Here is a 27,802-nt window from a genome sequence, read left to right as displayed (position 1 = left end):
CAAGAAGGTGAGGCTTATTGACAGGGCGAGATATACATATACTGTTGGTACTTGTCAATGTCTCTAGGTGTGTACATGTAGCCCTGTAAATACGATGTGTTATCTGTTGTTTTATGTTCATGTTGTAATCTACTTGCTGCCATGTTGGACAGGTCTCCCTTGAAAAAGAGATTGATGATCTCAATGGGACCATCTGGTTGAATAAAGGTTTAAAAAATATATATATATATATATATTTTAAAAATATATATATATATATATTAAAAAAAATATATATATTTTTTATATTTTGTCAGTCTCACAACGGTATTGAGACATTTATTTACCGCGATATTCAATATATCGTTACATCCCTATTAGAAAAGGCATGCATATAATGTGTGGAGAGTCCACAGACTTGTATCAAATCAAATCAAGTTTTATTTATATAACACATTTATAAACGATTTTTGGTGGAGCCAAAGTGCTGTACATATAATAAAAAATAGCCTGCAGTAGAGACACTTTACAGCAAATACAACAGCACACATTGTTCAGAATATCAGTATGAGAAAAACGACACCCTCTGTCCTTAGACCCTCTGTCCTTAGACCCTCACATCGTACAAGGAAACACTTCCAGAGAAAACCCACAGTTTAAAGGGAACATGGGAGAAACCTCAGGGAGAGCAACAGAGGAGGGATCCCTCTCCCAGGATGGACAGACGTGCAATAGATGCCGTGTGTAAATCCAAGAGATAATACATTTTACAGCATATAGACCGAATGTTAGGAAATGCATGTGTCAAATGAATGAATAAGAAAAGACTTACTTTGGGAGACTAAGGATGGCCTCAGGAATGGAAGTGAAGTTGTTGTTTGCCAATTTAAGTGTTGTGATCTTGGATGGGAGATGTGAAAGGGAACCTGGAGAGGGCAGTAAATACATTTGCATTTTGTAGGGGAAAAAAGTCATTTAATTACTCTACTCAAACTTGTATGGATATATCTTTCAAATAAATTAACTGGCACACAACGCAAATCTACCATATCTCTTACTGGCAATTTGAATAAAAGCTCTTATTTTCAGTAAAACATATTGTCTGTGTAGGCTGATGTGGGTGTTTTTATTTTTATTTACAATGTAACGTTTGTTAGAAGGACTTTTGGGTACCACTGTACAATAAGACGACCCTTATAAAGGGTTTACGAATAGTTTGTAATTCATTTATTATTAGGTTGTGAACACTTTATAATCATTAATAAGCTTTTATAAGACATGAGGTAAACCGGGCGACTGTGACCGGTTGCTTGCCAAATAGTGAGCCCACATGTATCTGTACTGCTAAGCCTTATATTGGCTACTTAGATTACTTCTTCATCAGCCAGCATCCTTGGTATCTGTTGTTCACCGAGTTGATTCTCGCTAAGTAGCCACTATAAGACTTGGTCCTCTTGCCAAATAGTGAGCCTGTGTTGACGTATGAAAACTATGTTAGAACTGGTTTATAAATGGTTCTTAATGATTAATCAAGTGTTTACAACCTAATTATAAACCCTTTATAAGGGTAGTCTTATTGTAAAGTGGTACCGACTTTTGTTTAGCTTAAATACTCTCAAATATTTAGTTTAGCCATCTCAAATGAAACCTGTGTATCTGCTAGTATCCTGAATGTGATAATGGGTACTCACAGATCCTGTTCATGGAGGCACTGAAGGTTTCCAGCTTGGGGCAGCCGGCCAGGAAGTCAGGAGAGATGTTCTCCACGCTGTTCTTGCTCACATCGAGCAGCTTGATCTCCGGCAGACACAGAGGCACAGACAGCTCAGAAACACTGTTACTGAAAAGACAAATCAGAGCAATGTAAGGTGTCTTTAACATTCTGCAATTAGACATCAATTCATGACGCCGTCAGTAATTAACGCAGCAATGTCTTTCCTATTTTATTTTTTGTATTTTCTTGCACTATTTTTTCAGTGTTATTGTGTTGCACTGTTGGAGGAGCCTATGACCTAAGATTTTCATCGTCATAACTACACTGTAGCTATGTACCAGGGTTTCCGTTAGCCGGTAATTACCGGTTTTTAGCTGGTAAAATTGAATAAAAACCGGTAAATTCAAAACCTGCCGGTCAAAATGTCCGATGCTCCGTTCGATTGGCCGTCGATCATTATCGGCCGATATTCACTCTTAATAGTTTGATCGGTGCTCTCTATAAAGGCCGATCAGGAGAGCTGGATCTGATCCATATGGACATAAACGGCGAGTGAAGTGTAACCGGACACCCGAGAGAGATCAGATCAGCTGCTGCATAATCACCTGAAGCCCCGCCCACTGTTTAGCGCTGCATGAGAAACTGACGGGCTGTCAGGAGAGAGAGGGAGGGAGAGAGGAAAAGAGAGGATCCGTTTCTCCCGTGTTGTTATTCAAAGTTAATGTAAACTTTTGAATAACGTACTTCATCTATTGCAAGTAGTTTATTTGAATGTAATAATTATGTTGTTTGTAGAGTCATTTATTGAAAATGAATCTGAATTTTTCGATCTGTAACGATTATAAACTGAAGCAATATAAAAATGAGCCCCATTAACTGCGTTTTAAACATCAGCATATCCGCTCATAGTCCGGTAATTACCTGCTAACGGAAACTCTGCTACACAATTCTTATTATTGAAACATGACCGGTAAGTTTCAAATTTGTGCGGTAAAATAAATTCTGTTCGGACATTTGAACGGCGAGAAAAAATCCTAGCGGAAACCCTGCTATGTACGTATGACTAATAAAAGCCTTGAACCCGATGTGACAGCATTCATACTAAAGGATGAAGTTTGTTGGGAGTTTATCCAGACTGCTTGGAGGGAAGTGAGAGGCTAATGGATGTGTGTCAGTCCTGTTGAAGGAGCAGCGCGTCTCCAAAAAACAGAGAACAAAATGTCCCATGACTTTGGTGCTGAATGAGGACTTTACATATATTTCTATTTTGTGACACGCATCAACATTCTAGTTTTTTTCTCATACACTACCACTCACTTATATTAGGCTTACTTATAGGCCATATTTGATGATTACGGTGAAACGCTTTCTATACTAAAATACTAAAATAGCCAAGATCATAAGGCCAAATGTGTATGTGTGCACTTTTTTTTACAGCAAATTAGTTTAGAAGGGTATCTGGGAAATGTGGCCCATAAAGAACATTTATTGACTATGATTCTGATTTACAGCACATATAAATCTAATTATATTTCTGTACTTGAAAGCACACGTCAGAATTGGATTCGTTCAACACAATAGCAGCCATTATAGCCACTTCATGTGTTGGACCCTCTCGGGAAATACCCCATAATCACTGGAGATGTTCCCAGCGTTCTGCTATGCAATAAATGGTTTGAATCAATTCTCATAATTGCTAAACGGTCATATTTCCTTCCGTCTAAAATGCGAGAAATTTGGTAATTAAGTGAGGGAACAAAATGTAAAAACATTTTCATAGCAACAAACAAATCAAATCCAATGAAATGGGCATTCACTTCCTAACTGCCAAATCAGGACAGCTTCTTCTCAGATGTGCAAACCAACGGGCGGCCGAATATAAAATAAACATTTAACTGTATACACAGACATGTTTTCAAGGCCTTTTCTGCCACTCAAAAACCTCTTTCCACCCTCTGTCTGAAACCAGAGCCTAGTCTGCTCTGATTGGTTAGCTGGCTGGCTCTGTTGTGATTGGTCAACTTAGAGATGTCCCGTCCCCTAGCCCAGTGTTTTTTAAAGTGGGGGCCCGACCAATCTTTTAATATGTTTTACTTATTCATATATATGTTTTTTAAATCACACGACCGCCCTTCAAGCCAATCAGAATCGAGCTGCCACTACTGAGAGTGAAACTGAGTATTTGCTCAGCTCTGCAGCTGGATGAGAGCACGGATGTAGCAAATATTGATGTTTATATATATGAATATAAATATTTGTATTGTTAATATTACTGTTGAATATTATATATAACACTATTAAGGCATAAGTAGCTTTCAAAAATGCTACACATATATGTTAATTGTTCATATTACTGTTCAAAATTATATAATATTATAAAGACAGAAATAACTTTTAAAATGCTTTAAAAATATGTTTACTGTTTAATATTGTGTTAAGAATGTTTATAACAGAAGACACAATGAATGTAGTGAATGACAAACAAAAGATAAATACAAACATGTTTAGAAGAATAACTGATTATTAATACAAATATATATTAAGAAAATGTATTAAGCTGTATGATTAATTTGTCATCTTTTCCATCATAATGTACTCATCATTTAAAAAAATAATTGCAACAGGGGGGTCCCCGCCAGACGATAATGCTACATGGGGGTCCTTGGCATGGCACAGTTTGGGAACCCCTGCCCTAGCCTATCACGTACAATGTGTTGGAGCGCTATCCAATAGAGTGCCGCGGTGACGCGTCCTAAAACCCGGAAGTAAGTTAGCATTTTACCACGTCCGGTTCCTTCGACAAAAAGCAATCTCTCCGTAGGGTTTTGGAAAATAGCTGGAAGTAAGGTCTGTGGTTGAGACACATTTAAGAGACGGGTCACGTTTTGTTCCACGACATTAAATCCATCAGCAGTGACCCCGCTGGTGATTTCTGAAGAGATGACGTGTCTGAAAAACGATGGTTGTTACCAAGTGGCTGAATAGGACTCCAGAAGTCCCCGTGTTCTGCTTGAAAGCAAGTGCCTGCTTCCTGCTAACTGTAAAAGCAAACGCTTCAACTCGTAACATTTTGAATCTGCATGTTTGAATTAGGGCTGCAACAAACGACTAATTTGATAATTGATTAATCTATCGATTAATGAAACGATTAATCGACTATTCGGACTATTACTGTATGCCTTACACAATTTCTCAAACGCTCTTATTTAGCCATCAACTTTTAGATTTAGCTTGAGGTTGTTTTAGGCATGTGGAAACTAACAATGAAGACAATAAAGATGAATACTTGATTCCAAAATACATATATTATTGAAATAACTTAAATTGTGAACAAAACTAACATTGCTTTTTATTCAAATTAAATAAATAATATTTCACATCAAAAGAAACAACAGTGTTTTAACAAATCGTATTAAATAATCTGATGACAGAACTGTAAACAGAATAGCTGAAACTTTAACAAACTAAATAATAATAATAATATATAATATTTTTATAGCACCTTTCAGGAAAAAAGGCAGACAGGTTAAGGGGGTGGGGGGGGGAAGTAACGGACAAATAAACCTATTAAACTAACTATACAGTGGGGAAAGCCTTGGGTAAAAAGGTGCGTTTTGAGGGCTTTTTTGAAAATGTCCAGGGTTGGGGCGCTGCGGATTTCGGGGGGGAGAGAGTTCCAGAGGGTGGGGATGCCACACTGAAGGCTCTGTCACCAAAAGTCCGCAAATAACTCTGTTACCTCTAATCATTATGTTTGTATAATGTAGTTAGCTCCGTGTGTTGCTGCTAGCATACAGAACACCTGACGTGAACACGTTATTCGTGGGCGGGGCTACAGAGCTGCTAGAAAGACAGTCGAACCCGGTGCCTTCCTCCGTCTGGATGTGGAGCACTTTTGCTAAATGTTTAGACAAATAGCTCGTGTTACCGCCCTTACATGCTAAACTCTTATTCCACTTTTGGCAACGAGCATTCTCCACATCGAGACGGGTAAAGTTTAACCACCTCGGAGCGCGTTCTCTCCGCCATCTCCCACGTGTGTGTGTGTTGCTGCATGTTGCAGCTGCCCGTGTGTAAACTGCCCCGCCCCCTCGCAAGCAGGCGGGGGAGAGAAAGATCGAAAATACATCATAGACGCATTTGTTTGTCTTTTTGCATATTAGAAACGAGTTGGCGACACTAAGACTGCGATATAATGTCTTTGTAGCAATAATACATGACATATATTTTTTAAATGTCTCCAGTACCGATACAAAGACCAATAAAGTTAGAGCTTAACGGGGCGTAAAACACACTTGATGACGTCACCAACGAATCGACGACTCAATTAGTTGGCAACTAATTTGGTAATCGATTTTAATCGATTAAGTCGATTAGTTGTTGCACCCCTAGTTTGAATATGGATCTTAAGTTGGCGTGACGTTGAAGCAGCGACCCTGCTGTAGTTCCTGTATAGCATAACGTTAGCATTTTGCTTCTAGCGACTAGATTTATGATTCGAAAATTATAAAAGTAGGGTAGACATGTGGAGATTATCCGGCTGAACAAAACGTGACCCGTCTCTTAAATGCGTCTCAAACACAGACCTTATTTCCAGCTATTTTCCTAAAACCTATGGAGAGATTGCATTTTTGTCGAAGGAACCGGAAGGAGTTTACTTTCCGGTTTTAGGACGCGTCACTGTGGTACTCTATATAAGCACACGTGTTACATAGTGATGTCACTGAAGTAGAAAAAGGAGTCCAATTGAGGCGTTTCAGGCATTTTAGCCTTTGCAGAACATTTACATGCACTAAAATCTATAAAACACACTACAGGAAAGGGAACACCCGAAAAAGCAGAATAGGGCCTCTTTAAGTATTTTTAACCCTATAAATGTTTCTGTATAATAAAAGAACTCCCCCGAATACCAGATTATTCTTTTTAAGTCTCCAGCGCCTACCCCTCCATGAACAGCTCCTCCAGCTGCCCCACGGCGCGGCCCAGCTCCTGGGGGAACGTGCTGATTTTGTTGAAGGACAGATTGAGTTGCCGTAGTGACGGGCAGCTGACGGCGGGGTCAAAGGTCAGCAGCGGACCCACACAGTTCCTGGATACGTTGAAGGTGCTGAGCGAGTGCAGAGACAGCAGCTCCTCCGGCAGAGACTGCAGCTGATTGGCCTGCAGGTCCAGCCGAGTCAGACTCTTCAAACTCTGTCCAATCAGAAACAAGAACAGCTTCAGTGTGTCTTCTTTTTTATTAAAGGTCCCCTATTATACTGTTTTTCATCAATGTATTACAGGTCTCAGATATATACAGAGCCTGTCTCTGATTGGCTGAAACACCAAACAGATCATTGCAGCTTTACCCATAATCCCCTCTGTTTCAGCCCTGTTTCCAAAGTGCTGATTCTCTGTCTGTTACTTTAGATGAAAATAAGGAGCCCCTCCCCACGCCCCTCTGAGAGACATTTGGTTAAAAAGAACTCAATAGTGTTCTAGGAGGAGATTCAGGGGATAAGGTGGGGGGGGGGGGGTTACCCTGGTTGCTGATTGGCTAACGAGCCAACACATCGTTATGACATCATAAAGTGGCCAAAATCTGATCAGCTCATTTTCAGACAGGTTTTTATAGAAATGGATCAAAAAGAGAGAAAATCTTTGTTCCTGAAACTTTCAGAGTCTCTTTCCACAGAGGGGACACATGTTGATGTAGAAGAGACATGAAGAAGAGGGGACACATGTTGATGTAGAAGAGACATGAAGAAGAGGGGACACATGTTGATGTGGAAGAGACATGAAGAAGAGGGGACACATGTTGATGTAGAAGAGACATGAAGAAGAGGGGACACATGTGGATGTAGAAGAGACATGGAGAAGAGGGGACACATGTTGATGAAGAAGAGACATGAAGAAGAGGGGACACATGTTGATGTGGAAGAGACATGAAGAAGAGGGGACACATGTTGATGTAGAAGAGACATGAAGAAGAGGGGACACATGTTGATGTAGAAGAGACATGGAGAAGAGGGGACACATGTTGATGTAGAAGAGACATGAAGAAGAGGGGACACATGTTGATGTAGTAGAGACATGGAGAAGAGGGGACACATGTTGATGTAGAAGAGACATGAAGAAGAGGGGACACATGTTGATGTAGAAGAGACATGAAGAAGAGAGGACACATGTTGATGTAGAAGAGACATGAAGAAGAGGGGACACATGTTGATGTGGAAGAGACATGAAGAAGAGGGGACACATGTTGATGTAGAAGAGACATGAAGAAGAGGGGACACATGTTGATGTAGAAGAGACATGGAGAAGAGGGGACACATGTTGATGAAGAAGAGACATGAAGAAGAGGGGACACATGTTGATGTGGAAGAGACATGAAGAAGAGGGGACACATGTTGATGTAGAAGAGACATGAAGAAGAGGGGACACATGTGGATGTAGAAGAGACATGGAGAAGAGGGGACACATGTTGATGTAGAAGAGACATGAAGAAGAGGGGACACATGTTGATGTAGAAGAGACATGAAGAAGAGGGGACACATGTTGATGTAGAAGAGACATGAAGAAGAGGGGACACATGTTGATGTAGAAGAGACATGAGGAAGAGGGGACACATGTAGATGGAGAAGAGACATGAAAGTGGATTTTACTAGGTCCCCTTTAATGGATGTATTGCGGTGGATTGCACGCTACCTGGCAGAGAGCGGGGGGGAACTCCAGCAGGCTGTTGTGGCTCAGGTCGAGGCGGAGCAGGTGTCCGAGCTGCTGCTGCACGAGGTCGTCGTCCATCAGGCAGGACAGAGATGCCAGCTCGTTCCCCGACAGGTCCAGCAGCCGGACCCTCTCCCGCTCTCTGAACACAGCAGAGCCCTCGCCTCCTAGCACTGAGGAGGAGACGATTATCAGAGACAATATGATGGGAAGACAGAGCTTTTACATCGGGGGAAATGACGTGAAGAGAGAGACGTTTCAGCAATGCTTTAAAGCATGTCCTATAATAGCCAAACATTGCTGCTCTGATCAACTTCTTCAACAACTAGTAGACTTAAACTAATGTGTAACTAGGGTTGGCAAAAACAGCCTTAGTTTTGGTTTAAATCAAGGACAATGGAATAAAAGGATTTGTTGTTTTATTCTTTTAGGATTTATTATCTATCATGGATTTCTTTAAAACTTGCTTTGATATCAGAGATGAAACATTTCCATGTCTTAAAATGATATATCAATATGTTTTCCCGATATCATTTAACTGACTTCGGTCGCATGATAACTGCCAAATATTAATTTATCTACAGGCAGTGTTGGGAAAGTTCACTTTCTACATGAACTAGTTCAGTTCACAGTTCACATATTTTAAAATGAACTAGTTCAGTTCATAGTTCATAATTCAACATTTTGAACTAAAGTTCATGGTTTCAAAAATGAACTAATTTATAGTTCATAGTTCTTTTTTCAATACGTTGCTGCGAGCTATTATTTGTCTCCTGTACGATGTTAATGGGCCATTTCAATTTTTACAATATCCTCAGAGGGCCGTACAAGTTATTGACCTCTGCTTAAAAAAACTAAAATCACAGCTCATTCATTTCATGCTGTGCAAAGAAAAAGCAACCTCCTAATCCAGATATCTCACCATGACTCGCGTATGCATGCACGTGCAGGGTGTGGCGTGACCACCTAAACAGAAAGATAATTTATGGACACAAGATGTGTGCAAATGTATTTAGTTTCCTATCCATGTGAACATGGTTTAAGTGGGGGGGACCTAACCTCCTCTAGGGGGGTCCGGGGGGCATGCTCCCCTGGCAAGATGTGTTGCACTTTGAGAGCAACATTAGGAGATCTATGGACACATCTCTCAACACCCAAACACAACTGTAAGCAGATTTTCTTTTAATTTATGGATATTTGACAAATCACTACCCTTTCAAACTGTATTCTTCTTTATTAATAACTGTCTTATAGTATTTTATACCTGTTTACTTTATTCTCTTATTTTTTTTATAACTATAATGATCATATAAAGATGTGCCTTTACCTCACTGGTTGTAGACAAAGCTTCTTATATTCGTTAGCATAGCTAGCTAACCAGATGCTAATGACAACAACACAGTTATTATAGTATGACAGATGAGCAGATCGCCACTGGGCTTACAACTAAAGACACAGACACGCAGAAACTGTGGCATGTGTACGGACTTATCGGTACTGCAATTTCTGAAGTGCTGGAGTGGCGTTCTGGTGCTCTCCGTCAGAACTGCACCCCTGTCAGTCGAGACATATACCACGTGATGACACGTTAGGCTCGTGTTGTGTTCAAGGACCCTGACCTTGGCCAGGAAAAACAGGTACTCGCTTGTTTAATTTTTTTGCGGTCTAGATTTCTTTCATTTTTTTATTTTTTGCGTGTGTTTATAAATTACCTCGAGGGCCGTACCAAATTGTCTCGCGGGCCGTATACGGCCGGAGGCCGGAGGTTCCCCACCCCTGCCGTAGAGTCTCACTCTGAGCGAGTGCTGCTGCAGCTGCTCTCGGCTTCGTCCATACTAATTCATTCATTCATTCATTCATTCAATGCTCGCCGGTTCCGCGGTTCCACATTGTTTGTTGTGAGGAGTCTGATATATTTAGTATATTTATATTTTAGTGCGACAGCCAGGGGTGACAGGCGCGTACGCGTCACAGGCAGCTTGCTGTTGCCAGATTGGGTGGTTTTCCGCATTATTTTGAAGCCTGTTTACGGTGTGTTTTAACTGGGTTTTCGGCTGAAAGGCATATGAAATCTGGCACACTTTTGAACGCCGTTATAATACAGTGCTGAGAATGAACGCACGTTTGAACGCCGTTATACAGCGCTGAGAATGAACGCGTTCTCAATTACGTTCATCTAGCGGAAATACAGTACGTTCAGTTCACGTTCGCCCAAAATATGAACGCGTTCATGAACGATCGTTCATTGAACGCGTTCAGGTACATCACTGTCTACAGGGTCTTCTAACCCTTTCAAATGCGTGTTAGTTTATGCAATGCCACTGTTATTCTTAAATGGGAAGAAGCACCAAAAAAGCTTTGGTCAAAGTGTTGGAAATTCTGAGGATTCTAATTTTACAGCATGATTCAATAAAGTGCATGATGGTATGCTGTAATGGCCGTGGCATCAGATGTTATGGTTTTCATTTCTTTCAATGGGACACTGAGTCTCACTGTCCCTAAAGACAAAAAGATTGGACATTTAAAAATACTGAAGACAAAAAGGGCCAACTTTGTGAGAGGGGATTTTTAAAGAAAAAATATTTGTATTCTTAATCATTTCACGGAACTTGAACAAAGAAAATATGCGTCTTCGGGTTGTTTATCAATATGTGTGTTTGAAGACAACACAGGTGTATCATTTCTATATAAGGTGTATCATCTGCAGTGTAATTATTGTAAAAATAGTTACCATGAAATCAGTAACAGTGCAGATTAGTACAAGAGATGTAAAGAGAAACTGTGTTTTCTAAGCTTTTATAATACATTATAAAACGGACAAGTCAAATCAAGCAATCTGATTGGTTCTTAGCCGTGATATACTGAGCGGGTAGAATTGTAGTTACTTTTCACAACAAGTCAGTATCCCTCCGCGTCTGAGAAAAAAAACTGTATACAGACGAGAAAGCAGCGGACAAGTAACGGGGGCAGAAACCCTCCTTTGTACGCAGCAGCGGTCCAGACATAGACATCAAACGGCGACACATATTCAGTGTGCAGTTTACTTTGGCATCAGGGTAGGGATATCTAGATACTTTCCAAGGTCTGACATCATGAATTGAGCTACGATGTTTTCAAATCTGTAATCAAAAAGGTCCGCAAAAACGCTATCGACCAATCAGATTGCTTGATTTGACTTGTCCGTTTTATAAATATATTTACATTTTGTCCGTTACGGAACAAACTTACAAAGCTTAATATGGACATTAAGGTTAACTTCAACCTCCGGGGGGGTCTTACTATGGAGGAGTGGACTGAGGAGTAACTCTCCAGAAAAAAAAAGCTAAGGTCGTCGGGCCGAACCACGCCCCTTAGCTGTGACATAATGAGCATATACCACGGCCTGTCGCGAGCTATTGCTTAAGTATACGCTCCTTTTTAACTGACCATGAGAGTTACATAAACGTCTGTAGTTTCTTGTTTCCGTGCAGCTGTGTTTGACAGGATGACAATAAAGTTGAACAGAATTGAATGTGATGCAGAAACCTTTGTGGCTGGAGCCGGCCCTTCCATATCTCCTGTGCCCGTGTTCACTTTCATTCTCCGTCTGACCGCTCTGGAGAAGGAATAGAAAACACACCGAGAACAAACGGTGAGGGAACGGAAATACCTCTGGGTGGGATTCAGACCTCTTTCACCAAGAGAGTGACATCAGAGAAAGTAAAGCATTCACGTAGAAGTTATTAAACTATGCTTTATGATATACTGTACCAGGCAAAGGTTTGGACACACCTTCTCATTCGAAGGATTTTATTTATTTTAATTATTTTCTCCATTGTAGATTGATACTGAAGACATCAAAACTATAAAAGAACACATATGGAATGATGTAGTAAAGTAAAAAGTGTTAAACAAAGCAGACTAGGATTCTTCAAAGTAACCTCCTTTGCCTTGATGCACACTCTTGGCTTCTCTCAGTCAGCTTCATGATGCGTCCAAACTTTACTGTACATAAAAACAAAGTCCAATAAAAACAAACATTGTGTACACACGATGTTAATGACAGGCGTTACCTCTGCACTGGCATGTCTGCGGCGCCCCTGCTTCCTTTTGAAGGACCCCCCCCTCAACTCTTCTGTGGAGTTATTGAGTGGCTTTGGAGACAAAACCCCTGACAGAGAATCACTTCCTGCAAAAGGAAGAAATAATAAATCACAGAATAAGAGGTAAGGATATTTTTCATATGAGGTCGGCTACACAACAAGGCCAAATCTGAATGTTTTATTTACGATCATCAAATTCCTATTTTACCTACTTTTTTATTATTTATATGACTTGCAAACACTTTTTATTAAAACTTATATTAAACAAATGTTATAATAGTTCTTTGTTTGCTCTTATTTGATAACCTAATTTGTTGTATCTTCACTACCACAAAACATTATTTTTTTAGTTTTAGTTTGAGGTTCTGTTATAAACACTACTCGTTACTGTCCATCCTTGATCCAGGTTAATGCGTCATGTCTACAAACATTATTTTTTTGAATAAAACGTGTTGGCATTCAAAGCCCATATATTTTTTGTATTTATAGTGCATGTCTTTAACCAATTTATCCCAATTGTAGTTGCCGTCTCTGCAACACATACTTTAACAGGGTATACGCAGGAACTCTGAAGTCAAATGTAAAACCCTTTAAGACCTTTTTTAAAACCATTTCCATACGTTTTAAGACCTCGTCACCACTTTGAGTTCTAACCGGTTACCTTGGCGACACACTTTACCTAACATTTACTATATACAGTATTGATTGTCCTTCCTCCTTATCTTCCAACCATTTGGACGCAAACTTGCATTTCCCCAAAACGATGTTGCCTAGCAACCGGCGTAAACGGACCTTCGCGCTATCAAGCAGTGAGCGCGCGATGTCCTGTTCAGATGATGTCAGACCCAACGGGATGCCATCAATAAACTACACAGAATCACACTACACACCTACGCCATGACTACATTCAGGCTGACTGTAGAACACAACCTCTTTGGACCATTTATATACTTATTGACAACAAGATACAAAATGTAAGACCTTGGAAAATGCCGTTTAATACTTTTTAATAGCCTTCATTTTCGCTAAATTGATTTATCAACTTTTAATACTTTTTAAGACCCCGCGGACCCCCTGCTTTAAACTGCATTTATTCTAGTTATTAGTATCATACCATTCCCATCAATAAACACATTTACTTTATAAGCTAGAGACCACGGAGATAAAAAAAGAAAAAGGGAAATCACACAGATGGTTAAGGAGGATACACGTCTATTTTAAAATGTTGTGTTTGTAATGATTGTATTATGCGAGGCATCAGTTAACTTGATCAGAATCAGAATAACTGTATTAGTCTCACAGATGATTATCTTTACGGCTATTGACGATAACAGACATGCACTATGGGTGGTTTTATAACTGCAGGGACCATGTGCTCTCTTTTGAAGTGAGACACACTCAATGTAACATCACGACACTCAGATCAACTTCAAACTGTAGTTTTATTTATCTTAAACCTGGAACAGCACTGAACTTAATTCCCAGTTCCTCTGTACTTCCACTTCATCTGACCTCTTCCCACATCAACGAAGTGACATCGATTGGTTTCAGCCTTTCCTTAGATTATGTCTCCCCAGTTCAGTGTGTGGTCACACTTCTGAATTCAGGCGTACAGATCTGATAAAGTCCCTTTTTAAGCCCGGATACATTTTCCGCCTGTTAACTCTAAGTCAAACTGTCCCTTTCCATATCAATGTAACACCTTAGTGTGCTCTGTGCAGTCCATGTGCCCGTTGCCTCTGATCTTTACCATCACTCTCCATGTCGTCGTTCAGGAACAGGCTGTCGTCCGTGGAGAAGAAGCTGAAGTTGGAGTCGTCGCTCTCGTCAGAATGGTATTCAGAGGTCAGGCAGGGGTCGCCCGGAGATCTGAGAGGACCGCTGATACTCTTGGACCTCTGGAAATTCTTAATGTACCTCGCCAGATTCATACCTCTACCTTAAAGACAGAACGCAGGGAAATTAGCACAAGGCTGCACGACTTTGACTGATGTTGCAATTGAGATCTGATCCACAGTGTGGAAGGGAGTGATCTTGTCGGCATGGCGATTGCCTTTATCATTGACTTTTTTTTTTATATGATCGTGTCATGTTTTTTGAAAGAGAATCTGTACCAAATAAATATGTTTTGTTAAGTCGAGAGAATACAAGTTGTAGGCTTGGACTCAGCAACTCCACAATACTCATCAAAATGGGATTGTATTGCATGTTTAGCCTTTGACAAATACTGTCCTTCCTGAAACTTGAATATTGCACTAGTCAATATTGCGAATTCACTCAAATGTCTAATAACTTTGCAGACCTTAAAGAAAGTAAGACAGGGCTGCAAGTAATAGTACTACTAATAAGTCCATGTGTGACTATCTTTTATGTTTTATTTGTTTATTCCACACATGGCAGTTATTTTAAAACAAAACATGTACACTTTACAAAACCTGTACACTTATACCGGTTGTTTTTTGGTTTGTTTTATCGCGCATGGTGGAAAGGAGCAGGGAGAAGAACGTCTTATTTTACCTGCCCCTTCTTAAAAAAATGAAAGAACCATAAAAACGTCAAATAAAAGCAATATTCTTTCAGTTACAGTTGCTTACAAATACTGAAACATAAAACCAGAACACAACTTCATACTGTCTAATTACGATTTCTTTATACATGTTCTTAAACATACATTTAGTTTAGTCAGAAAGGTCATCTTCAAAATAATTAGTTTGTCCAAAACCCAGATGTAATGAATGCACAAAGCTGCCTACTGTCTCTGTATCGCAGGCTGTGTGTCCTCCCCCTCTCCCCCAGCAGGGAGCTGAGCCAGGTGGCGTCCAGGCGGCCCAGCCTGAAGCCCCCCAGGCAGAGGGCGTTGTTGTTCAGGTCCAGCCCCAGGCGGCCCAGCAGCTGGATGACGGTGGGACCCTCGCCCCGCTTCACGCTCACAGCCAGGGCCCGGCGCAGGTGCTGCTCGTGGGCCCCGTGGCTGAGCAGCAGCTCCACCAGCTCCAGAGGCCCCCCACGCTCACACACCTGACAAATACAGACGAGAGGTTGAAATCAAGTTAATCTAGTATTGATTAACCTGTCTATTATAGCACCGAGTGATTCAGTTTCAATTGGTAGAGTTTGAAATGTAATAGCAAAGACGGTCCATTACCAAATACTTGATAACATTTGTAATATTGTTTTCTAGTTTGATTACAAATGTTATACATTTGCTAAATATTGTATGTTGCTTTCATGAATGTACTGGGTTTAGTTGAATACAATTTAAATACAAAAAGGGCATTATTGGTCTATGATATCTTAAATATTGACACATGCACTAAACAACTTATCAGTGCCTAAGGTAATGCTTTCAAAATTATATTTGGTCGCCTATTTTGTCTTAATAATATCAGATCAATTCAATTTACGATACAAATAAACTAAACTCTGGGTTGCTATGCTTTTAGCCACAGTTGGTGCTTGAGCTAAATGCTAATATCGGCATGCTAACATGGTCACATAACAATGCTGACATGCTGATGTTTAGCAGGTGCTACACTTTTTCCTGAGGGTAACTCCATTTGGTAAACAATCCCATAGTGAACTTCTTTTCCTTCATGGTGGCCGGTGAGCTTGTGTGACCTCTGACCTTGTAGATGAGCGACTCTGTTTTGGTCTTCCTGTTGATGTCGGCTCCCAGCTCGATCAGACACTCGGCCAACGTGGCGTCTCCGTCCTCGCAGGCCTTCTCCAGCAGACTGCAGTGCAGCTGGTAGTCGCACCACATCTTAGACAGAGCCAGGCACACCGACTTACGCAGCTAGACACACACACACACACACACACACACACAGAGGGGGCGTTAAACATTTCCTTTACTAATCAATGTATTCAATTAGCATAATATTTCCAGTCTTTCTAGCAAATAGGCTATCTAAGGAAGTACCAAGAAGTAGATAAAGGTAATAAAGAACATGTAATAAGCATGTCTGGTATGTCCTGTAGATTCCATTTGTGCTGTGTGTTGCTGTGTGTTGCTGTGTGTGTACGGCACGGCCTGAGAGTGAACCGGACTGTCTGCAGATACACAGCAAAGGACATGAGACTGAACATCCCTTGATTTACATGAAGATACATTGATTTTGAAAGATAAAGGAAATCAATCAAGTGCATGCCGCTGTTCTTGAGGTGGAAAATAGCTGTTAGCCGTTCAGGTGATCGTGTGTGTGTGTGTGTGTGTGTGTGTGTGTGTGTGTGTGTGTGTGTGTGTGTGTGTGTGTGTGTGTGTGTGTGTGTGTGTGTGTGTGTGTGTGTGTGTGTGTGTGTGGACTAGCATTACTATACTTGTGGGGACCTAAATCTGTTTACATAGTCATGTGCGGGGACTCGCCTCCCTTATGGGGACAAATTGGAGGTCCCCATGAGGGGAATTATTAATTTTAGGGTGAAGACTTGGTTAGGTTTAGGTTAAGGGTAAGGGTTAGGGTTAGGCATGTGTTGGTTATGGTTAAGGTTAGGATAAGTCTCCAGGAAATGCATGTAAGTCAATGTAATGTCCCCTGAAGTGATGTATACATGGTGTGTGTGTGTGTGTGTGTGTGTGTGTGTGTGTGTGTGTGTGTGTGTGTGTGTGTGTGTGTGTGTGTGTGTGTGTGTGTGTGTGTGTGTGTGTGTGTGTGTGTGTGTGTGTGTGTGTGTGTGTGTGTGTGTGTGTGTTAACTCACAGCAGTGTTGCAGTGGTCGGGCGGCTCCTCTCTGAGGTGTTGGAAGATCTGTCTGTCAAAGCCTTCTCTCTGCAGCTCAGCAGCTGCTCCTGAACAGGCGTCCAGCATCCTCAACGCCACCTGAACACACTGTGAACACGCCACCAGAGAGAAGTCATGTCAGTTTCACTTGGAGAGAAAAGTATATATAATACATTCTCAATATTCAGACTCGCCTTAAAGGGCAGTAAACACCGTCTACTCTTAGTGCAACAGTCTGAGCTTCTGCAACTACATGAACATTTAACATCACGAGATAGCATTAAGACTGTTAATGTAAAACGTAACGAGTATATGAAAATATACAAGCAAAATGTATTTATTGTGTTCTAATTCTGAGACATAAGACTACATTTTTCTTTGATTCTAAGCAGTTCAAATGTTGTAATGACTCTACTTCATAAAGCTACAAACTGAAATAAGTTCATTTCTATGAGTTTCAGTTTTGTTTAAAGTATCCAGTCAACTGCTAATTTTCGACAGGCTGTCAAGGACGAAATGTAAAGAGATATCATAATAATAATAATACATTTATTTTGGGGGGTGCCTTTCATAACACCCAAGGACACCTTACAGGGCATAGGGGCAATATAGGGAACAATTAAAACAGTGGATTTAGTGAAGTATCAGCCGGGGTACAAGGCAAACAGCAGGAAATGGACTACAGAAGGACACAAAAGGACACAGGGTACAGATTATAAAGAAAATGCCAGTTTGAACAGGTGGGTTTTAAGTTGGGTTTTGAATGTTGTTATGAAATCAGACTGTCGGATGTGTAGTGGCAGGGAGTTACATTACATTACATTACGTTGCATTTAGCTGACGCTTTTATCCAAAGCGACTTACAATAAGTGCGTTCGACCAGGAAGACACAACCTTGAAGAAAACAGAATCATAAAGTACATCAGGTTTCATAGAGCCAAGCATTTCAAGTGCTACTCAACTGGCTTTAGGTAAGCCAGTCCTTTATTAGTATATAAGTGCTTTGTTAGCAGTTCTTTGTTAGTAGTTCTATCGCTCGAGGTGGAGTCGAAAGAGATGAGTTTTCAGTCTGCGCCGGAAGGTGTGTAAGCTTTCTGCTGTCCTGATGTCAATGGGAGCTCATTCCACCATCTTGGAGCCAGGATAGCAAACCCACGTGTTTTTGCTGATGGGAACTTGGGTCCCCCTCGCAGCGAGGGTGCAGCGAGCTGTATGGCTGATGCAGAGCGTAGTGCACACGCTGGGGTGTACGGTTTAACCATGTCCTGGATGTAGGAAGGGCCAGATCCATTCGCAGCATGGTACGCAAGTACCAGTGTCTTGAAGTGGATTCTAGCAGTTACCGGAAGCCAGTGGAGGGAGCGGAGGAGCGGCGTGGTGTGGGAGAATGTAGGAAGGTTGAAGACCAGACGAGCCGCTGCATTCTGGATGAGCTGCAGAGGTCGGATGGCACATGCAGGTAGACCAGCCAGGAGGGAGTTGCAGTAGTCTAGGCGTGAGGTGACGAGAGCCTGGACCAGAACCTGCGTCGATTTCTGGGTCAGCTGGGGACGCATCCTCCTGATGTTGTAAAGCGTGTATCTGCAGCAGCGGGTTGGAGCAGCGATGTTTGCAGTGAAGGACAGGTTGTTATCTAGGATCACACCCAGATTCCTTGCAGTCTGAGTCGGGGAAACAACAGAGGTGCCGATGTTGATAGTCAGGTCAAGAGTGGGACAATATTTTCCCGGAAGGAAAAGCAGTTCAGTTTTGTCAAGGTTGAGCTTGAGGTGATGAGCGGACATCCACTGAGAGATGTCAGCTAGACAAGCAGAGATGCGTGCGACGACCTGGGTCTCTGAGCGGGGAAAGGACAGGATTAATTGGGTGTCGTCAGCGTAGCAGTGGTATGAAAAACCATGTGGGCTAATGACAGATCCGAGCGAGTTTGAGTACAGGGAGAAGAGGAGAGGACCAAGAACAGAGCCCTGAGGGACTCCTGTAGTTAATTGACAAGGGCCGGACTCGGACCCTCTCCAAGTTACCCTGTAGGTGCGGTCTTTGAGGTATGAGGTGAGGAGGGAAAGTGCAGAGCCTGAAACTCCAAGTTCTTGGAGAGTGTGAAGGAGGATCTGATGGTTCACCGTGTCGAATGCAGCAGACAGGTCCAACAGGATGAGGACAGAGAAGAGGGAGGCTGCTTTGGCAGTGTGCAGTTCCTCAGTGACAGCAAGGAGAGCAGTTTCTGTGGAGTGACCTGCCTTGAAACCAGACTGGTGCGGATCCAGAAGGTTGTTCTGATGGAGATAACAGGAGAGTTGTTTAAAGACAGCGTGTTCAAGTGTTTTAGACAGGAACGGGAGGAGAGAGACAGGCCTGTAGTTTATAACATCAGACGGGTTGAGAGTGGGTTTCTTCAGGAGAGGGTTTACTCTTGCCTCCTTGAGACTGTTTGGAAAGTGACCAGAAGTTAGAGAAGTGTTGATGAAATGGGTGAGAAAAGGTAGAATATCAGGAGCGATAGTCTGAAGGAGGTTTGAAGGGATAGGGTCCAGAGGACAGGTGGTAGGGTGGGCAGAGGTAATGAGGGTAAGAACCTCACTTGGAGAGAGAGGGGAAAAGGAGGTTAGTGTGCGGGTGGAAGAAGGGTCTGGTGACCCAGCGGTGAGTCAGAAAAAGAAGAGCGAATATCATCAACCTTTTTTTCAAAGTGGTTAACAAAGTCGCTTGACAGAAGGGAGGAGGGGGAAGGGGCTTTGGGGGGGTCCAAGAGGGTGGAGAAGATGGAAAATAGTTTTTTGGGATTGGAATAGGAGGATTGGATCTTATCTTGAAAGAAAGTGCTTTTTGTCTGAGAGATGGAAGCAGAGAAAGAGGAGAGGAGAGCCTGATAGGTTAGGAGGTCGTCACGGTGTTTGGATTTCCACCGTTTCCGCTCTGCTGCCCGAAGGACGGTTCTATTAGCACGCAGTGCGTCATTTAGCCAGGGAGCAGGAGGGGACTGACGAGCCTGCCGAGATGTGAGAGGACAGAGAGAGTCCAGAGAGGATGAGAGAGTAGAGAGGAGAGTTTCTGCAGCAGAGTTTGGAGGCAGGAGTTGGAACGAGTCAGAGGAAGGGAGGGCTGAGAGCACCGAGGAGGCAAAGGTAGAGGGGGAGAGGGAACGGAGGTTACGGCGGACAGGTGCAGGATGAGTAGAGATTAGTTTGTTCCAGAGTCTGGGAGCCGAGCAGCTGAAAGCTCGAGCACCCATGGTTTTGAGGTGAGAGCTTGGGACGGTGAGAAGTCCTACGGACGAAGAGCGGAGGGTGCGGGAGGGGGTGTACTCCTGAAAGAGGTCGGTGATGTAGTTGGGGGCAAGGTTATGGAGAGCTTTGTATACGAGTAGAATGTTTTTGTAGTCAATACGGTAGCGTACAGGAAGCCAGTGTAGCTGAGTGAGAATGGGGGTGATGTGGTCGGATGAGTTGGTGCGGGCAGCAGAGTTCTTGATTATTTGCAGTCTATTGAGGAGTTTGATGGGAAGGCCAGTCAGAAGTGCATTGCAGTAATCAATCCGAGATGTGACGAATGAGTGGACCAGGATTTCAGTGCTGGGTTGGGACAGAGATGAGCGGAGTCTGGAGATGTTCCGAAGATGAAAGAAGGCGGTACGGGAGATGTTTTTTTATGTGTGGTGCGAATGAGAGGGAGCCGTCCAGAATGACACCGAGGCTTTTCACTTGGGCAGCGAATAGTATGGGGAAGCCGTCGATGGTGATGGTCATATATTGAACATGTATGCCGTTTTAAAGTCACCTTGAGGTGCATCTCGGAGTCGTCTCTGTACTGCAGGAGGGAGGCGACCACGACGGAGGCCAGAACAGGAACGATCATCCTCGACAGCTTCTTCTTGGACACAAGGAAGCTGAGCAGCGTCAGACCCCAGAAGTGAATCTCTGGAATAAGACGGGAAGTTAGAGAAAGCAAGATAACTCGACTATAATATTGATATCATATTTTAAATGTTCAAATGGGGAACATTTCAGTTTGTAGTAGACTTTTAGTCAAAGAAACCGATTGTACTCTTCTTCTGGAACTCTTCCGGGATCTAATTACTATTTCCTAAGTAAATTAAACCAAATCAGAGGGGGCTTATCAGAATTAGAATCGTTTATTGGAGGGGAAATTGTGACATGAGTTCCTTTACGTTATGATTATTTCTGACTCATTTCCATACCTCTGTCCTGTGGGAACATCTGTAGTGTGTGCAGCACCGTGTCGATCGCCCCCTGCTGGCAGAGCAGGTCCACTGCACCGGAGCAGTCAGCCAGAGAGGAGAGCACCTTCAGACCACTCCTCTGGATGAGCTCGCTGCTGATGAACTGCACACACAAGTATCATGTTAAACATATTTCATGTTAAAGTACCGTCCGTGAACCAAAGAGGGAAAACCATAGTGTATATAATATGTAATATGCTTTGATTTAACCACTTTGTGTTGCAACAATATTGAACATTATACGTTTTATGAAGGTAGGAAGGAAGAATTATTATATTAGACTGCATGCGTATTTGCTCGGTGTACCTATTACATTTTATTTAATTTGTTTTCACACAACAGCTTTGAAAACAAATATTTACATTGTTCTTTTACATTCATAAAGACTTGCCTTATATAACTACGTTTTTAATTTAGATAGTTTTTGTCGGAGCCATATGTTAAAATGTATAGTTGATATATTTGAATCTTTTGTTATTAGTGCTATCCTATCATTTATTTGAACGAGCCGTGTGAAATTGACGGCTGTAGTGGAAAATGTTATTATTATCATTCTTATTATTATCCTTATTATATCTTTCATATGTTTAAACCAAATGCTTCTTATTTCCTCTTGTTGTGCTTTTACCATTATTATTCTATTATATTCTCTTATGAGTTTCCCAGTCTCTGCAAGGCCACAGCTGTTTCAGCAGACTGGGAGACTCATACACAGTCAGACACATCACGAACTTCCCTGCTCTGAGAACCGTTATGCTATCTACTCAAGGCCACTGGGTGTCTCATCAACAATCTGACTGTGTGAACCCAGATTGTTCTCTTTCCCACTCCTTTTCTATATAACCTTTGCTTTCCATTGTTCTGCGCACTCTCGCGCAGACTATTTTATACTCTGTGCGACTTGTGACATATTTATATTATTGTATCGTGTATTTGAAGCTTCAAATAAATAACCAAAAGACAGCTTTGCTTGATTCACCATTTATTTGTATTGTTCATTTGACTTGTACTCTCCAGCGCTGTGTTGGGCCCTAGATTTCCATAACACGGCGTAGACAACCGCAGCTGTACGTGATTACGAGACGTTATAGCCGACGGCAGCTGCTGGTGATTGGTGTGTGAGAAGGAGAAAGAAGCACCGAGCAACATCGTTTTTTGGCCTGAGAGAATATGTGTATTTGATACCTCTTAAAAAAACTATCCTGAGACGTATTTTGTCCGAGTCAAGCTTATTTGCTATCTGTGAGCCGAATGTTGGATTACTGGAACTACAGTTATCAATAATAAAAACCCAGTCATTGTGTTAAAGTATGGTCAATCCAGTGTGTATCTTATTTAGTAATATAACTCTTTAAATGGCAAAAAAATTAGCTCAAAGTTAAACCTTAAATAATTCCTTTTAGCTTTCGACTCCAACGAGATGCCTTTTTTTGTGTTTTTTGCCAACGTACCCCGCCCCACCTTCAGGCAGCGGGGGATGAAACAACCACGTGGGAACAAAAAAAACGTGTTCACCATTCAAACTATTCCTTCTACTGGAACATTCTTTACAGAAATGTAATTACTCACTCTTCCGATGTTTTAGATGCAAGACAAGCGACTGTACAACGTGTGTAATGAATGGATGAGCTGTTGTTTAATCCGTGTAATGAATGAGAACTATATGGACTGTCCTGCTACACTAAATCCTATTAGGGGGACATTCAGTATTCTCTTTGTTCTAGGATATCTGTCGCATTTTATTGAATGAAAGTGCGTAAAGAAGACTGGAAGGAAATGGACCTAATACGAGAGAGGGTTTGTCCATGTGTTCATACCCTGTTGAGAACCTCCAGGTAGAGTGTGTGAGCTCCTTCCACCACACACTGGTTCTTCAGGACCTTCAGGGAAACGTCAGCCATGTCTGGGTCTGCCACAGAGACGCCGTGCTCTCTTAGACTGCGGTCTGGGAATTCAACACACAAAGTGCAAAGTCAAGAACGAGCGGCAAACACACACACACACACAGCCGCTCCTTTGTCGCTGGTCATCGCTAATCTCATTAGCGGTGTTACGAGTTCAGTGCTGCGCGGGGAGGCGGAGGAACACTGTAACCTCATAGAATTAAAAGCAGCGAAGAAGCAGCACCGAAACAGCTTTGTTTACACAATACTGGATATTGTATATGAGATGTATTCTTGTCCTTCATGAGGTCTGTATGTAGCGCTGTGCCCTTTCGACTTAATTCCCAGAATTCCCCAATTAAATGTAATTTATGACAGCAGCAGTGGATTCCTACATCCGAGTGAAAAGATAATGATCTAACGTTAGGGAATAATTCTCATAGATGTTTTGCCCTCTGGCGTTATGACTAACCTTGGCATCTGTTTCCTCCCTTAAGGGGGGGGCTGCTTCAGACATTTGTTGTTGTTGTTGCCAGTTTATCACCAGGCATCTTTCGGTCAAACATTGTTATGGGGACATTTGGAACGCTTCCTTCTCGGGGCTTGATGACTCCAAGGTGTGAAATCTTCGAGGCCATTAGCGTCAACTGCAAGTAATCCGCTGTCCCCAGCTGTTTGGACTATCTAGTGAAGAATGTGGATTACCCTCCAAACCAGTTCAAACACCATGCGAGAGGAAGGGTTCTTCACAATTGATTGTGGCAACTCAACCGCGTGGTCAGATCGTGGCCCGAGACATGTCTTGTGAATTCTCCGGCCGAAGCTCCAAATAAGCGTCAGTGTTTGCCATCAAAGCTCCAGCTCTCCTCGTGTCTCTCGGAGTCCTGACTCCAATTGCTACAGAAGTTTCCCCAGAAGATTTTGCAACATTAGAATTCATCTGCTGTTCATACAAAAAGCGTCTGTTGAGGTTACCAAATAAACCTTAAATGTATTTTGTGTTATTGTGCTGTGTACGTGCCAGGCCAGGCCTGTACTGGTGTGGTTTTCCTTCCCTCGTGTGTTTCTCTCTTCTCCCTGTCTCTGCACAGCTGATCGGTATCTGCCTGTGCACCTGAGTCTGATGGCTGATTGGATCCTCTCACCCTCAGCTGGCCTATCAGCAGCCGACCGTAAAGGAGGCACCCAGGAAGTCTTCTCTCTCACCCTGGGCCTGTTGCTGATGAGGAGCCTGCAATTCAACTGCCTTGTTCTAACCTTTGTTAAGTGTTTGTGTGTGTTGAGAGGTGGGGGAGTTAGGTAAGTCTGGGGTACCCTGTACATTTCTCATCACGTAGGTAACTAATGTTAATACACACTAGGTTAGGGGATTGTTGCCACCCCTGTATTCTGTGTTGTCCAGTTCTGAGTAGTTTTAGTTGAGGGTTTTTGTTTGGTTTCAAAGGATAGATGTAGAGATAGGCCTGGTTTTGTTATGCTTGTTTCTTTTGTTTGGCACAATCTCCTTTGACTCCTCTCCTCCCCACGAAGAGTATTTCTGTTTCAATGTATGCTCCGTTGGGGCTTAAGGAATAAACTTTTGTCAAACTTTACGCCGACTCCCTCATAATTATTGGTTGTTGTGTGTTACTGTCTCCAGGTCCCCGAGACCTTAGTGGGGCACGTAACAGTGCTTATATAATGCCATTTATGATGATGCTAGATTGCTGTCAGACTGCCTCGTTAATACAGGTGCGTGCTTTATTGCGCAGTCAAAGTATACAAACATATTTCTCCATCACTGCCTTGGTGCATTTGGTTTGACACGTACCCACACCTGTGAATTCACAGTATATGTTTCTTTCACCCGTTTAACAAATCCTTCGCAGGTTAAACACCAGCACTCGACCCAGGGCAGGATCCTGCCTTGGACTCCTAGAAAAGATCAGCATATAACCTCAACATGTCCGAGTCAGGTGACCTCGGATGTGTCACCTGGGCAGAGGAAGACGAGGCTGGCCTGCAGCGCCTCAGCTGAACCCCGGCTGGAAGTTGTGGACCTTCATGCTGATCAGGATCTGAGTCATGGCCATGGTCAGCTCATCCAGACTGGCCGTCCTGCAGACGCACAGACACAGGTTGAGAACATATCATTCCTCGAAGATTATTACTTCATAATAAACACGTTTGAAAATAAAAGCACTATCGACAAATGTGGACGATCTGTGAAAAAGTCTACTCCTTGTTGTGCTTTAATTTGACCCTTAATGACCCCCAAGTTGGACACACTGTGTTTTTGCCCACCTTCCCTGGAAGAGCAGTTTGAGCAGATTGCAGGCGCTGATGGAAACTTGAGCCGAGTTTGAGTGTCTCTTCATCATCTCCACTAGTTGACATGAAGGCCACTGGACAGCAGCAGAGAGCGCATCTTACCTGCAGACAGAGCAGGCAGACATTCATGAACGAGCCAACAGAACCTGCAATAGGTCAAACTATCTGAGAAGTCGGACACTGAGAAATCCTAGAAGTTAACAAAAAAAGGCTAAATGTATACTTAAAAAACCCTGATGTCTTTCTCTCTTATCAAATGAAAACAACCTCCATCATGAATGGTTGATGATTAACAAAAATCATTCATGTTTTAGACCCACACTGGAAATTAATGGACTAAAAAGGCTCAAAATCTAAAGTTGATGAAACCTTTATGTACAATTGTGTTAGTAAATCAAATAAATGTAACCTAAAACTTTCCAAAATGGCTGATCGCAACTTCATTCACATTTCAGGGATTTTTTTTTACATCTGCATATTTTTTTTTTTTGCAGTTATATCATGGCTACTAAAAGTTAAGCTCAACCACTTTTCACATCATTGTAAGGTAAAAAACGTTGATAATATAATTATCAAATATCATATAATAAAAATGCATTAAAAAAATTATTGGAGCACTTTTACAGGTGAAAAGCGCTTTACAAGTACACATTACACATATTAGACACGTAAGAGTATCACTGCGGGCAAAGTGTCTGCCCAAGGACACAACGGGTGTGGCGGCCGAGGCGGGATTCGAACTGGAGTTCACCAGCGCCCGTGATCTGATGACCAACGCTCTAACCACTGCGCCAAAACCACAACATAATTGCTTAGTGTTGATATGATAGTGTTGGAGACTCACTGTTGTGGGGTGGTTTTATAACTGCAGGGACCATGTGCTCTCTTTTGAAGTGAGACACACTCAATGTAACATCACGACACTCAGATCAACTTCAAACTGTAGTTTTATTTATCTTAAACCTGGAACAGCACTGAACTTAATTCCCAGTTCCTCTGTACTTCCACTTCATCTGACCTCTTCCCACATCAACGAAGTGACATCGATTGGTTTCAGCCTTTCCTTAGATTATGTCTCCCCAGTTCAGTGTGTGGTCACACTTCTGAATTCAGGCGTACAGATCTGATAAAGTCCCTTTTTAAGCCCGGATACATTTTCCGCCTGTTAACTCAAAGTCAAACTGTCCCTTTCCATATCAATGTAACACCTTAGTGTGCTCTGTGCAGTCCATGTGCCCGTTGCCTCTGATCTTTACCATCACTCTCCATGTCGTCGTTCAGGAACAGGCTGTCGTCCGTGGAGAAGAAGCTGAAGTTGGAGTCGTCGCTCTCGTCAGAATGGTATTCAGAGGTCAGGCAGGGGTCGCCCGGAGATCTGAGAGGACCGCTGATACTCTTGGACCTCTGGAAATTCTTAATGTACCTCGCCAGATTCATACCTCTACCTTAAAGACAGAACGCAGGGAAATTAGCACAAGGCTGCACGACTTTGACTGATGTTGCAATTGAGATCTGATCCACAGTGTGGAAGGGAGTGATCTTGTCGGCATGGCGATTGCCTTTATCATTGACTTTTTTTTTTATATGATCGTGTCATGTTTTTTGAAAGAGAATCTGTACCAAATAAATATGTTTTGTTAAGTCGAGAGAATACAAGTTGTAGGCTTGGACTCAGCAACTCCACAATACTCATCAAAATGGGATTGTATTGCATGTTTAGCCTTTGACAAATACTGTCCTTCCTGAAACTTGAATATTGCACTAGTCAATATTGCGAATTCACTCAAATGTCTAATAACTTTGCAGACCTTAAAGAAAGTAAGACAGGGCTGCAAGTAATAGTACTACTAATAAGTCCATGTGTGACTATCTTTTATGTTTTATTTGTTTATTCCACACATGGCAGTTATTTTAAAACAAAACATGTACACTTTACAAAACCTGTACACTTATACCGGTTGTTTTTTGGTTTGTTTTATCGCGCATGGTGGAAAGGAGCAGGGAGAAGAACGTCTTATTTTACCTGCCCCTTCTTAAAAAAATGAAAGAACCATAAAAACGTCAAATAAAAGCAATATTCTTTCAGTTACAGTTGCTTACAAATACTGAAACATAAAACCAGAACACAACTTCATACTGTCTAATTACGATTTCTTTATACATGTTCT

At 42.1% G+C, this 27,802-nt stretch overlaps 1 protein-coding gene across 1 annotated transcript in view; it reads right to left on the bottom strand.

The window, feature by feature from the left end:
• lrrk2 (leucine-rich repeat kinase 2) overlaps nucleotides 1-27,802 on the bottom strand; it is a 97,074-nt gene that overhangs the window by 36,073 nt on the left and 33,199 nt on the right. The window contains 8 exon segments of the mRNA XM_034085447.2: nucleotides 812-905; nucleotides 1,671-1,819; nucleotides 6,636-6,886; nucleotides 8,381-8,571; nucleotides 11,924-11,993; nucleotides 12,451-12,566; nucleotides 14,231-14,419; nucleotides 15,234-15,498. Coding sequence (XP_033941338.1) covers nucleotides 812-905; nucleotides 1,671-1,819; nucleotides 6,636-6,886; nucleotides 8,381-8,571; nucleotides 11,924-11,993; nucleotides 12,451-12,566; nucleotides 14,231-14,419; nucleotides 15,234-15,498 — 1,325 coding nt within the window.

This window comes from Pseudochaenichthys georgianus, chromosome 6 (assembly GCF_902827115.2).
Source record: "Pseudochaenichthys georgianus chromosome 6, fPseGeo1.2, whole genome shotgun sequence".
In the NCBI taxonomy this organism is placed as follows: Eukaryota; Metazoa; Chordata; class Actinopteri; order Perciformes; family Channichthyidae; genus Pseudochaenichthys; species Pseudochaenichthys georgianus.
This window is presented reverse-complemented; position numbering and strand designations above follow the sequence as displayed.